The 14,150-nt window shown below is 44.9% G+C and overlaps 1 protein-coding gene across 1 annotated transcript in view; it reads right to left on the reverse strand.

Annotated features, from left to right (window-relative positions):
* Window positions 1–2,340: 2,340 nt before the first annotated feature.
* Window positions 2,341–14,150, reverse strand: part of ONECUT2 (one cut homeobox 2) — a 69,065-nt gene continuing 57,255 nt past the window's right edge. The window contains exon 2 of the mRNA XM_081929845.1: window positions 2,341–3,516. Within this exon, the coding sequence (XP_081785971.1) occupies window positions 3,230–3,516 (287 nt within the window). The 3' untranslated portion in view covers window positions 2,341–3,229. The remainder of the gene's footprint in view (window positions 3,517–14,150) is intronic.

Raw genomic sequence — 14,150 nt, forward strand, 5'->3', positions numbered from 1 at the left:
AGGGAAGAAGCTGTATACAGTGGATGAATCAGAGCTGTATACTGTGTGAGCAGGAGCTAGGCATAGGATTGTTTGGGCCTGCTTGGTGGTGTGGGGACCAAAGAGCTAGAAGGTCTAGAAGGTCTATGATTTTCTAATTTGAGAAACACTGGTCTGGTGGGAGGACCTGGACCTGAGTGGTCAAGACTTAATGGCCATGTGCAGGACACTGGATAGTGAAGTTAAACTGCCCAAAGATCTGAGAAAGAACTAACTATTCACTGCCTGGATTATATGTGTCAGGCTCCTTTCCAACAGTATGAGATTCCTCAAGTATGAAACAAGAACACATACCATTCATTTGCATTCACAAAAGTTGTTCTCTGACCCCTGTCTCCTAGGTTACCATTTAAAAATCACATAACATATGCAAACCCACTGAGCCAAAATTATCATTTAAAGAGTAAGATGCTTCTCCACTCCACACACGCACAATATCGGGTTGGAGAAGATCCATTAGCTTAGTATCCCAACATCTTATACTTGGAGCCCATGGAATCCTTTGGGAGATTCCACGTGAGAGCAGAAATTGGAAAAAGAAAAGAAAAGAACTTTTTAATATTAAAAAGAAAAATATCATCCTTTTTGTGTGTTTGTTTTTTGTTGCTCAAAAGAAACAGAATCAATTTACCTTTGCACAGATCAATCGTGCTATACGCATATTAGCTGTGCAAGGGGGGGGGGGAGAATGAACTGAACTAAAAGTCGTGAGAAATCCTCATCTTTGGTATTGTAGCTGTTGAGGTCTCGGTTGCTCTGTTCCTTGTTCTTTTGAAAAAACTGCATAGGCACAAATTAAAGACAATCTTCAACTTTAAGATTACTGAGTTGTCAAAATGAAGCAGCAATCCCCATTGGCTTTTCCATTCGTTTCCTTTCTTGTCAACCCTTTCTTTGAACTCTGCTTCCTAAAAATGTCCCAAGATGTCTGTCAAAACACAGTGTGTTAGCATTGGTTTGTTTCCTGACGTGCTTCCTTGGTTTGGTTTTTTTATTTTTTTATTTAAATTATTATTCATTTCTTTATTTTTTCCCCCCCTAAATGGAACAGTTTGTTGCAGAAGAAGTAGGTGCAGAAAAAGTTTCTTTGGTTTCGATTAAGTAGTACATAAAAGAGTCTCAAGTGTCTTTAAAGTTTCGTTACAGCATTTGGCTTGCTTTTGAACACTCAAGTGGTGTTCCAAGGAATGGGGGGCTATTCACTGGTGAATATGCACATTGAGTGACCATAGCAATTCTGATGAGAAAGATGGTGTGTGTTGTGTGTGGGTATCCTTAGGTGAACACTGTACCCTAGTGAGAATAAAAGTTATCTTTGATGCTTCACTTGAGAACACTGTCTCTTTCAGCTCACTAGACATTGACTGGTGTTTACTTCTAACATATTCAAAACCTGACTACACTGATGACAAGGACAATGGCGATGACGATGACGTTGGGAAATGGCAAGTTATAATGGTCTTTGGCTTGCAATATCCTGCATCTTTGGTGTGTTGCATTCTTACATGAAGTGGTGGGTGGGATGCTTTTTATCCATGGAAGAGACTTGGAGTACCGTATTTTTCGCACCATAGGACGCACTTTTTCCCCTCCAAAAATGAAGGGGAAATGTGTGTGCGTCCTATGGTGCGAATGCAGGCTTTCGCTGAAGCCTGGAGAGTGAGAGGGGTCGGTGCGCACCGACCCCTCAGCTCTCCAGGCTTCGCACACCTCTCCGCAAGCAGCGGGAGCCCAGCGCTGGGCTCCCACTGCTTGCGGAGAGTTGCCTGCATGCCGAAGCCTGGGCGCGCTGAGCTCAGCGCGTCCAGGCTTCGCGGACCTCTCCGCAAGCAGCGGGAACGCTCCCGCTGCTGCTTGCGGAGAGGTGCCTGCATGCCGAAGCCTGGGCGCGCTGAGCTCAGCGCGTCCAGGCTTCGCGGACCTCTCCGCAAGCAGCGGGAGCGCTCCCGCTGCTTGCGGAGAGCTGCCTGTTTGGGGGCTGGGGTCGGGGGAAGCTCGAGCTTCCCCCGCCCCAGCCCCGCGCCTGGGGGGGGGGGAAATAATTTTTTCCCCTTTATTTCCCCCCAAAAAAACTGGGTGCGCCCTATGGTCCGGTGCGTCCTATGGTGCGAAAAATACGCTCCAGTGGTCAGTGAAGTTATGAAGGCATTGGCTTTATTTTCCTGCCTGGAAACACCAACTAACTCAAACACAGAATGGATGTGGCCAAAAAAAAAAAAAATTAAATAAATAAGTGACGGGATGAAATTGGATGTCTCATAACTGTTTAGGACATATTCACCATTAGTGTTTTTTTAAAAAAATATAAAATAAAGTCTAGAGCGTTTCAAGTGTTGCATTTGCTCTATCTGTGGTAGCATCTTAATCTGGCTTCCTGAGTGTGTGTCTGCACTATGTACAAATAGAAATTGTGAAGACCTGCAAAAGTGTGCTTGAAACCAATGTGTTCGCTAACACCCCCTAACTCCGAGCACGTCTTGTAAGAACAGGCAAAGAGTCCAGAGCTGTTCCTGTTTTCTGGTGTCTTTGTGCTTGATAGTTTGGGTTCAAGGGAACCGAATCGTACTGATCCAAGACCTTATCTCCATTGACATTCCCCCCCACCCCTTAAGAGAAAGCAAGTCGGATAGTTCTGAAAATGTTTAACGTAACAATGCCTGAGTTTCTAAAATAAACCCCCCATGTTCTTAGGTCTAGATTGAGTTTGTGCTCAGTACTTGTATGTTTCAATGCTTGTGAGCTTTGGTATAGTAGTGTGGAGAAACTAAGCATGTTAGAAACAAAATAGGTCCAGTGTCTTTGGATTTCCTTTGGTGAACAAATCTTAGCAAAGCTGATGCTGTCTTGTTGACCGATTCCTTGGCCCTCGAAGCTGATGAACATTTTCAGCTTCTGTTGGCTCTGTCATGATAACCCTGGATTAATTTGGGTCATGCACGACCTACGTCTGTTTCAGACATGCTTAGTCTTGCCTTTTAATGTATTTTTGACCTGCACATATATTTTTTTTAAAAGAAGAAAACCCTAAAAAACCATTTAAATAAAATAAAAATGCCCTGTGTTGTAAATCAGTATTACTGTTTTAAGAGGTTTGTGCTTTCACATCACCAGTGAAGGGCCCCAGGAAGAATCCATTCCTTTTCATATATATATTAGTTGAGTTGTGCCCAATTTAGATTCTGATTTTCGATCATGCTTTGGTACAAGTGGTGGAGCTTGAGGAGGGCCCCCCGGTGCTCAGATCATCCTGCCATTTCTCGAGGCTCCGCCTCCTAGCATTCATGAAGAAGTTACTGACAGTGGTAAGTTCCAAGCCCAGCTGCTGAGAGATGGTGATCTGCATTTCTTTGGACGGACGTTTGTTCTCTTTGAAGATGGCAAAAAGTGTTCTGCGTTGGAGATCAGTGAAAACCAGACGAGATTTCTTCTGGGAGTTGTTCCTATCTTTGTTTGGTTCTTGTTCTTTGCGTTTGCATGCTTAGGAAAGAGAAACAGAGAGAGGAGAGAGAGAAAAAGAGAATCAATGCATGCATACGTACCAGTCAACTGAGCAGGTGATACATTGAAAACATTGATGAAGCTGTAGAGTAGATGTCAACTGTTAAACTTTTATTGTGCAAATTGCAGAAACGTCAATATCCAACCTGCCCAGGCCCATCTTTTCTGACTGGGAGTGACTAATGCAGGCGAAGTGCATAGTAAAAAACATCTCCGTTAATACAGAGTGTGTAATTAACCGGGTTGGCATTAGCATATAGGCAGACTACCATGGCTCTGCCCCTAGGAATGGAGGAGAAATTGCTCACATTTCAAAGGGAACCTACCCTATTCTGTACTATCCAAAACAATACGCAAATAGCCATCCTTCAGAATTTGCACTCCTCTGAATTTTGCAGCAGTGAATTCTCCAGCCAAGTAATGTGTAAAGGGGCCCCTGACCATTAGGTCCAGTCGTGACCAACTATGGGGTTGCAGCGCTCATCTCGCTTTATTGGCTGAGGGAGCCGGTGTACAGCTTCCGGGTCATGTGGCCAGCATGACTAAGCCACTTCTGGCGAACCAGAGCAGCGTACGGAAACGCCATTTACCTTCCCGCCAGAGCGGTACCCATTTATCTACTTGTGCTTTGACGTGCTTTTGAACTGCTAGGTTGGCAGGAGAAGTAATGTGTACAAGAAGCATAGCAAAATAACATACAAAAGTGAATTGTTTTCGGGGAAACTACATTGCAGAAATGTGTATATTAGGCAAATTTGATGAATCGCACCATTTCAGTTTCTCATTTTTCCAGCCTCAAGTTCAGTTATCCAGATTTGCACATTAGTTTGTGGTTGGCTTTTTTTTTTTAAAGTCATTGTGAAAATTCAACAGCATTTTAGTGTACAATGGTACCTTGGTTTGCAAACAGTCTGGTTTGCATACATTTTGGTTTATAAACACGTCAAACCCGGAAATGCATGTCCCAGTTTGTAAACTTTTTTTTTGGATTACAACCCATTTTTTCGGGATTATGACAAAAAAAATGTGGAGGTCCCATTGGTGAAAGTGCGCCTTGGGTTACAACCTGTTTTGGTTTACAAACGGACCTACGGAATGGATTATGGTAAGCCAAGGTACCACTGTATTTTCCCCCTAATGTGCCCATTCTTATCCCATTTCCCCTAATGTAATGTATTCTACACGTCCTTTTCACCAATATGTGCATGTCTCCCCACACTTCTCCCCAGTATGCGAATTTTGTACACATTACTTGGCTGGAGAGCTGCATTGCAAAATTGGGAGAAGTGTGAATTTTGAAGGGCGGCTGCATTTCAGTTTTGTGTATTGATTCAGAAAGTGCAAATTTAAAAGGTCCACGTTTACATGTGAGCCAAATCAAAATTCCTCCTTCCAAACAAGCTTGTTTCATCCTCCATGTGACAGCCCTTAAGATATTTTGTGCCTGTAACCTCTCAGTCTCCTCTTACCCAGACTAAACATACCCAACTCCCTCAACCATTCCTTCTAAAACTTGGTTTCCAGACCCTTAACCATCTTGGTTGCCTTCCTCTGCACATGTTCCAGTTTGTCAATATCCTATTTAAATTGTAGTGCCCAAAGTTGGACGCTGTTCTCCAGGTTGGGGCTGAACAAGGCAGAATAGAGGGGGACTATTACGTCCCTTGATCTGGCCCCTGTACTTCTATTGATGCATACTAAAATAGCATTAGCATTTAAAATGAAATATATATACTGCCCTCATAGGGCAGCTTGCAACATAAAAACACATAACATATAAAGACATAAAAACACATGCAAACAAAAACATTAACTCAACCTGCCCCCCGACACATTTAAAAGTGTGTTAAATCCCAATCACTGATTTCTATGGACAGATTCACATCTTCCTCACAATCCTAAATGAAAGCTGGGCATTCACAGATTCATGGAAACGAACACGGAGAAATCTATGTTCAAAACAAAGTGAAAAGCAGGTCTTACAATGGATTGTGTTAATCCCTTGGGAAGAATTACCACAGACACAGTTAAATCATTGTATTTCCAAAAGATATAGCTATTAGTGTTGGCTTACGCTACTGATTCCCTCCTCCGCCCCCCAAATTAAGAGACCTGATTATCTGAACGCTGTAGGATATATTCCCAAATGGAAGCATTTTGCTCTTTTCCTACAGGGTCTCTTCAGCAGACATGCTTCTCTGCCTGATTCCTACAGCTGTGGGTTTGCTGTCCCTCAAATCCAGCCCTGTGTTAGGCTGCAATCCTAACGCCACTTACTCAGGACTAAGCCCCACTGAATTCAACAGGTAAAAGGTAAAGGACCCCTGGACGGTTCAGTCCAGTCAAAGGCGATTATAGGGTTGCGGTGCTCATCTCGCTTTCAGGCCGAGGGAGCCAATGTTTGCCCACAGACAGCTTTCCGGGTCATGTTGCCAGCATGATTATACCGCTTTTGGCGCAACGGAACACCGTGACGGAAACCAGACTGCACAGAAACACTGTTTACCTTCCCACCGCAGTGGTACCTATTTATCTGCTTGCACTGGCATGCTTTCAAACTGCTAGGTTAGCAGAAGCTGGGGCAGATCAATGGGAGCTCACTTTGTTGCAGGGATTCGAACCGCCAACCTTCTGATTGGCAAGCCCAAGAGGCTCAGTGCCACCCACGTCCGTGTTCAACAGGACTTACTTGTGACTTGCTGTGGTTAGAATTGGCAGCCTCGGGGCTCCTCCAGACAATCTGTTTATTGGGCATTCATGCAGATTTGCTTGCAGAAAGCTTATGCAGAGATTAGACTATGGTAATTACTGGGCATTTATTCTGATTTGTTTGCAGAGCAGTTACATGACAATGAGAAGTGGCTATCCTGATTTGCTTGCAAGGTGTTTGTACGCCTTCCTGTTCATCCTTCATTCGTCATTTTTCTAAGCTAAAAAAAGCATGCTTTTTAAATAGTAGTGAATCTGTTGCACTAGAGCCCCAGAGCACTTTAAAGTGCTTTAATTGCACAAACCTAGTATGCTCTCGAATCCCTCCTACAAAATAGTGATAATCTGGCAGGCAAAATATAGCATATTCTTGAAGCAAGTGAAAACGGCTGTGAAATGAATCCAGAACAAATAACTCTTTTAGCATAGCGGGTCAGACAATCTTGACCTAATATTTTATATCTACTCCCATGAACTCTACAGTACTATATTTCCTGCTCCGCTCGGCAGTACTATGCTGAGTAAATGCAACATTAATCTGCTAAGTTAATGCACATGGTTGGAGACAAAGCTGAGCCAACATAATTCTCCTCCCCTCCTTGTTTTGAGCGTGGAAAGGCCTTGCCAAATGCACATTTGCAGAACTGAAGTTCCCTGGATGAAATGTGGAAAGCCCGTGTGGAACATCTACATCAGCCATGGCCAAACTTGGGGGACTACAGTTCCCATTATCCCTGACCACTGGTCCTGTTAGCTAGGGATGATGGGAGTTGTAGTCCCAAAACAGCTGGAGGGCCAAGTTTGGCCATGCCTGATCTACAAGTATTTCAAAACAAAACAAAACAATGCCCTTTGAGAAACTGTTTAGGTTCAGTTTAGACACTAGCAGGGCAAACCAAACCTCATTTGCACATGGCTGGGGTTGGTTTGGATTGGGTTAAAGTGTTCCTCTGTTGGGTCTCGGTGTCAGCCTTCTAACATCACTGGGCATGCTGCTGCCTTTTATACACATGTGTGCACATGATTCATCCATGAAAATGGCAGGAAAGAACTGTCTGCTGGAATGCCACCCCAAATTGTGCCCAATGGTATGATGTATGGCAAATGTGGGGAAATTAAACCATGAGAGAAGAAGAAGAAGAAGAGTTTGGATTTGATATCCCGCCTTTCACTCCCTTTCAGGAGTCTCAAAGCGGCTAACATTCTCCTTTCCCTTCCTCCCCCACAACAAACACTCTGTGAGGTGAGTGGGGCTGAGAGACTTCAAAGAAGTGTGACTGGCCCAAGGTCACCCAGCAGCTGCATGTGGAGGAGCGGAGATGCGAACCCGGTTCCCCAGATTATGAGACTACCGCTCTTAACCACTACACCACACTGCAACACATCTGCTAGATTTCAAGGAGTGTGCGAAATATCACATAACAGGCGGAAAACATCAGGTGTGGAAACACTGGGGAAATGGAATGAATGTTGTCTGAATGCAGCCTTAGGCTGCTTGTTGAAACTCTTCAGCAGATGCCAAAAAGACAACAGATAGCGTCTTTCTAATATTCAAGGGGAGGGAATTCCAAGGGCAGTAGATGCCATCAGTCAGCTGGCTCCTGTGAGACCTTGGCACCAAAATATATGCATCCTCACCCCTTGATAAGACTCAGTTATATGACTCTTAAGACTCCAGACTTTAGGAATAATAACAACAGCAACAACTATAATAAGTGGAATAGTAATAGTACTAGTAGTAATAATAATGGTAACTAATAGTACTAGTGGGACGGGGGTGGCACTGTGGGTTAAACCACAGAGCCTAGGACTTGCCCCCCAAAATTAACTTCTCTACATTCCCACCGGGACTGTGGTTAAACCACAGAGCCTAGGACTTGCCGATCAGAAGGTCGCAGTTCGAATCCCCGCAAAGGGGTGAGCTCCCGTTTCTCAGTCCCTGCTCCTGCCAACCTAGCAGTTCGAAAGCACGTAAAAGTGCAAGTAGATAAATAGGTACTGCTCCGGTGGGAAGGTAAACGGTGTTTCCGTGCGCTGCTCTGGTTCGCCAGAAGCAGCTTAGTCATGCTGGCCACATGACCCGGAAGCTGTACGCTGGCTCCCTCAGCCAATAAAGCGAGATGAGCGCCGCAACCCCAGAGTCAGCCATGACTGGACCTAATGGTCAGGGGTCCCTTTGCCTTTACTAGTACTAGTAGTAGACTCCTCGGAGGCCCCGCGGAGCGTCCTGCCCTGGCTGGCCCTGCTCCTGGGAGCAGGGCACATGTGCCACCCCAGGCACCCAATCAGCTTGCTCCACCGCTGCTACTAGCAACTACTACTAGTAGTATCAGTAGTACGAATAGCCCTGCACACTTAGGAGAGTTTCTGTTCACATTCTCCTAAACTTCTTTTCTGCCTTGGGAAGGAGAAAGATGAAAGAGAGAAGGGAACAAGCTGCTCAGGAAACTTGCAACCTTTCCCCTTTCCAAAATACCCATTTCCTACTGGAACAAATCACTGCTGGTAACCAATAATACGACATCAGCAGCCACCAAGCCAATCTCGGCCCTCATCTCACGCTTAGTTGCTGTTTTCCCTGATGAGAGGGAAAAGGCAGCCGGTGCCGGACAAAGCAAAGTCAGGGGCTCGAAGCAAATGGTCAAGAATGAGTGCACGGAGAGAGGAACAGCAGCCAGCAGTCCCCAGCACCATTATAATGATGGCCTGTATTTGTGGCTTCATTTCAAGACACATTCCTACAAACGGGTGTTACTACTAAATCACTATCATCACAAACATTATTTCAGTTACCCTTACAGTTACCCTTGTAAAGTAAGCCAGTCTATTATTATTCTCATGTAACCACACCAATACCTGCCTTTGTCTCTCTGGAATCTACCAGATTTTTCCGTGTATAAGACACCCCCCTTTTTTTGGGGTGGGATTGCTGACAATCCCTCACCCGCCTGACCGCCACTGCAAATTGCACACCTTGACAAGGCGACCCATTGTCTGCCCACTTGCCGCCATCAGCCACCAATCACACACACAATTGCCGCCGCAGCAGCCAATCGTCAGCAGGCCTTGCCGCAGCCACCAGTCACCCGCCCAATCACCCATCGGATTCTCCAATTCGCGAATGCCACCAATCGCCCGTTCCTCACCTGTCAACTCAGGTTTCAAACATGTGAAGTCCTACTGAAGGCAAGAGTACCTCTGAGCATATGAAGAGCACTTTGCCTGCACCACTGAGCAAATACACCTCAAGATGAGCGGTAAGGACATCCTAAATGACAACGTTGTGGCTTTTATCAAGTTTCATTTTTTTTTTATTTTACTTACACTGGGACTGCCTTACAAAGTTCTCGGAGCAGTCCACAAGAAGAAATAAAACAACCTAAGAGTCACAAAACCCACACCGAGTTGGAAGGGACTCAAAGGGCCGTCTAGTCAAAAACCCCAACCCTCAGCAGCAATATACTCTTTTGCTAAGAGAAAAAATGGCTCAAGTCTAAAATGGATTTAAAAGGCCTGGGAAAATAAAAAAGGTATTCACCAGACACCTGAAAGTGCCAGATGAGCCTGACATTGCAAAATGAGGGGCCACCACTGAAAAAGACCTTGCTCCATTGCCATTGTTCCTAGTTGTACTTTTCACTAGGCAGGAACTAAGAGAGGCTTTTTTAAAGGTTTTAATACCCCCCCAAGCCTTAAACTGTGTGTATGTGGAATAATTACTGGTTTAATAGAGTCGTATGAGATTCCTTCCCCAACCTCAACACTCCCCCCCCATTTCTTTTTGCTTCACTTAGGTTATTTATTTATGATGCCTGTCTCCAATATGGTCCCGCAAAAAGCCAAGAGAAGTTACGGAATATGATCAGGAGCTCTTACCTTTTCACTGTAGTTCCTAAAAGGTTTTTTGGGAGGTTATTTTATCACATCACTAATTCATGGCCTTATCCTTCTCAGTAGCGAACAATAAATAATGCAAAGGCTGAATGCGTCTCGATGCGATTCGGTAAATACTTTCCTCCAGCTGTTAAGTTTGCTCTGGAAAAGGAATTGTGGGGGGTCTTCTCTGCCCTCCTCATCTCCCCTTGCCCCAATCACTGAATTTGAAATCACATCTCATGGCTGCAAAAAGCAAAAACAAACCACAAAACCCAGCGCCATGCTACACACCAGAAATACATGTTCAGCGAAGCGTGTGAAATTTGCACGAGGAATCTTGAGGGTTTGTTTCCGGGCAGACTGTAGAGTGCGCTGGGATTCAGGCAGGAATGTTTGAGGATAGAAGCACAATAAATTACCTTGTGATGAGCCTAACACAAATAGTATTGTCCACGCTGACTGACAGCAGCTCTCCAAAGTTTCAGGCAGGAGTCCATCCCAGCCCTACCAGGAGATGCTGGAGGAATGAACCTGCAACCTTCTGATGTGTAGATGGTATATTACACCAGTACAGATAGCAAAAATGTACAAAACCGGGTCAAACATATGTTGGAAATGTAAAGAGAAAGAAGGGATTTTTTATCATATGTGGTGGGAATAGTGGGACCCCTGACCATTAGGTCCAGTCGTGGCCGACTCTGGGGTTGCGGCGCTCATCTCGCTTTACTGGCCGAGGAAGCCGGCATATAGCTTCCGGGTCATGTGGCCAGCATGACTAAGCCACTTCTGGTGAACCAGAACAGCGCACAGAAACGCCCTTTACCTTCCCGCTGGAGTGGTACCTATTTATCTACTTGTACTTTGACGTGCTTTCGAACTGCTAGGAGCAGGGACTGAGCAACAGGAGCTAACCCCGTCGTGGGGATTCAAACTGCCCACCTTCTGATCAGCAAGTCCTAGGCTCTGTGGTTTCACCCACAGCGCCACCTGCATCCTGGTGGGAATGTAGAGAAGTTATTTGGGGGGGGGGAATGATATATAATGAATTGGAAAGAAAATGTTTAAAATGACATTTGTAAAAAAACCAGAAGTATTTCTGTTAGGGATTGTAGGACAAGACCTGCCAAGAAAAACAAAGAACTTATTTATGTATGCTACAACAGCAGCAAGAGTCTTAATAGCACAAGGATGGAAGAATGCGAAATCCCAACGAAAGAACAGTGGCAAGAAAAATTGATGAGCTACGCAGAGTTGGCTAAATTGACATACAAATTGCGGGACAAGGACAACTGTGACTTTAAGGAAGAATGGGAGCTTTTCACAATTTATCTAAAAAGACAAGAAAATGAATTGGACTTCTTGGCAGGTTTTGAATGCACAAATTTATTAGTTGATAACATGATAGATAGATAATGTAAGGATATGTATAACTTTATAACATGCAGAGAATAATATGTGCTGAGAAATCAGAGAGAGGAGCTGAGGGAAGCCTCGGGGGGGGGAGGGAAGGTTTGAAGGGGGAGTGGGAAAAAGGGGGAGAAATAATGAATATCATATGTTTTGATAATTTGTTATGTTGAAATTGTTAATAAAAACTTTTTTAAAAAAAACAAGAACCTGCAACCTTCTGCATGTTGCAAAGGAGATGTTCTGCCATTGAGCTATGGCCCTTCCCTGTATTATTGCAGACAGCTCTGAGTGCAGACAACCATCGTCCCAAGGCATAACTTGCTGCAGTATACACATAGCCACTTTGCATGCCCGTCCCCCTTTATGCTCCCTCCTATTAAATGGGGAGGGTGGTTATTTTTATATGTGTATCGCACAGCTGCATTTGACTGAGGTTTGAAGATGCTGACAAGCATTTACCAAGTATTAAAATGTACTGCAATGGACATAGCCCTATCAGCTTCCTTCCTTCTTCATAATATTTTTAGATTGTGGTTTCATAACAACTTTGCCATTCAAATCATTTTAAAAGCATTTTGGGCAGGATTCAACTAATGAGTCCTGCTAAGCAGAAGTGGGGCTGTCCCCTCCTCTCTTCTCCCCATACGCCCTACAAAATTACCTTGGGAGAACCCCCAGAATGTTGTGCAGGGGGAGGACAGGGGAGATTGTCCCGCCCGGCAAAGTAAAATGCTTGCACTGATAGAACGATTGCCGTAGCGCTACATTTAATTCCTCCATTTATATGTTTTTAGATATTTTAAATTGTTTTTATCATTACCATGGTACCTCCGGTTACGAACTTAATTTGTTCTGGAGGTCTGTTCTTAAGCCGAAACTGTTCTTAACATGAGGCACACTTTTGCTAATGGTGTCTCCCGTTGCTGCGTTGCTGCCGATGCATGACTTCCGCTCCTGGGCTAAGTTTGCAACTACAGTGGTACCTTGGGTTAAGTACCGTATTTTTTGCTCTATAAGACTCACTTTTTCCCTCCTAAAAAGTAAGGGGAAATGTGTGTGCGTCTTATGGAGCGAATCTAGGCTGCGCTGCTATAACAGAAGCCAGAACAGCAAGAGGGATTGCTGCTTTCACTGCGCAGCGATCCCTCTTGCTGTTCTGGCTTCTGGGGTTCAGAATATTTTTTTTCTTGTTTTCCTCCTCCAAAAACTAGGTGCGTCTTGTGGTCTGGTGCGTCTTATAGAGCGAAAAATACGGTACTTAATTCATTCCGGAGGTCCGTTCTTAACCTGAAACTGTTCTTAACCTGAAGCACCACTTTAGTTAATGCGGCCTCCTGCTGCCGCCGTGCAATTTCTGTTCTCATCCTGAAGCAAAGTTCTTAACCCGAGGTACTATTTCTGGGTTAGCGGAGTCTGTAACCTGAAGCGTCTGTAACCTGAAGTACCACTGTAGAGGAATCTACTTCTGGGTTAGCAGAGCTCGTTACCCGAAGCATTCATAAGGAGGATGGTATGTAACCCAAGGTTCCACTGAACGCACATTCACCCAGAAATCCACATGTGCCCATGGATCTAAACAGGTTGGCAATTCCTGCTTTAAGCACTCTTGAGTGTGTGTGGACCAGTCCTACACTGGCTTCCAAGCACAATTCAAAGTGTTGGTGCTGACCTGTAAAGCCCTTTTCGGACGTGGTCCTGCATAACTCCATCGTTTAGCCCGGACACTGAGGTCCAGCTCCAATGGTCTTCTGGCGGTTCCCTCACTGCAAGAAGTGACCTTACAGGGAACCAGGTAGAGGGTCTTCTTGGTAGTGGCACCTGCCCTGTGGATTGCCCTCCCATCAGATGTCAAGGAGATAAATAACTATACAACTTTTAGAAGACATCTGAAGGCAGTCCTGTATCAGGAGATTTTTAATGGTTGATGTTTTATTATGTTTTTATATGTGTTGGAAGCTGCCCAGAGTGGCTTAGGTAACCCAGCCAGGTGTGTGGGGTATAATCATAATCATAGGTAAAGGTAAAGGGACCCCTGAGCTTTAGGTCCAGTTATGGACGACTCTGGGGTTGCGGTGCTCATCTCACTTTACTGGCCGAGGGAGCCGGCGTACAGCTTCTGGGTCATGTGGCCAGCATGACTAAGCCACTTCTGGCAAACCAGAGCAGCACACGGAAACGCCGTTTACCTTCCCACCAGAGTGGTACCTATTTATCTACTTGCACTTTGACGTGCTTTCGAACTGCTAGGTTGGCAGGAGCAGGGACCGAGCAATGGGACCTCACTCCGTTGTGGGGATTCGAACTGCCGACCTTCTGATCGGCAAGTCCTAGGCTCTGTGGTTTGATTAATTTAATCTATTTGTAATTTGTGGGTTATAGGGCCAGCTCTACCATAGCACCAAGTTAAGCGAGTTGCTTAGAGTAACATCATTTGGGTACATTTCAACCCGGGCAGCCGCAGTTGTTAAATCCCTGTTCCAAGGAAGCAAGCCAAATGAAGGAGACAGATGAAGGTGGGCATTGATGTGTGAAAGGATTGGCCTTTCTATAGAGGGGGGTGGGCAAGGGGCACGGCTTGGCGCTTTGGTTCAGGAAGCAAAATGTCTTGGACTATCACT

Source organism: Podarcis melisellensis (assembly GCF_964234715.1).
Source record: "Podarcis melisellensis genome assembly, chromosome: 11".
Lineage (NCBI taxonomy): Eukaryota > Metazoa > Chordata > Lepidosauria > Squamata > Lacertidae > Podarcis > Podarcis melisellensis.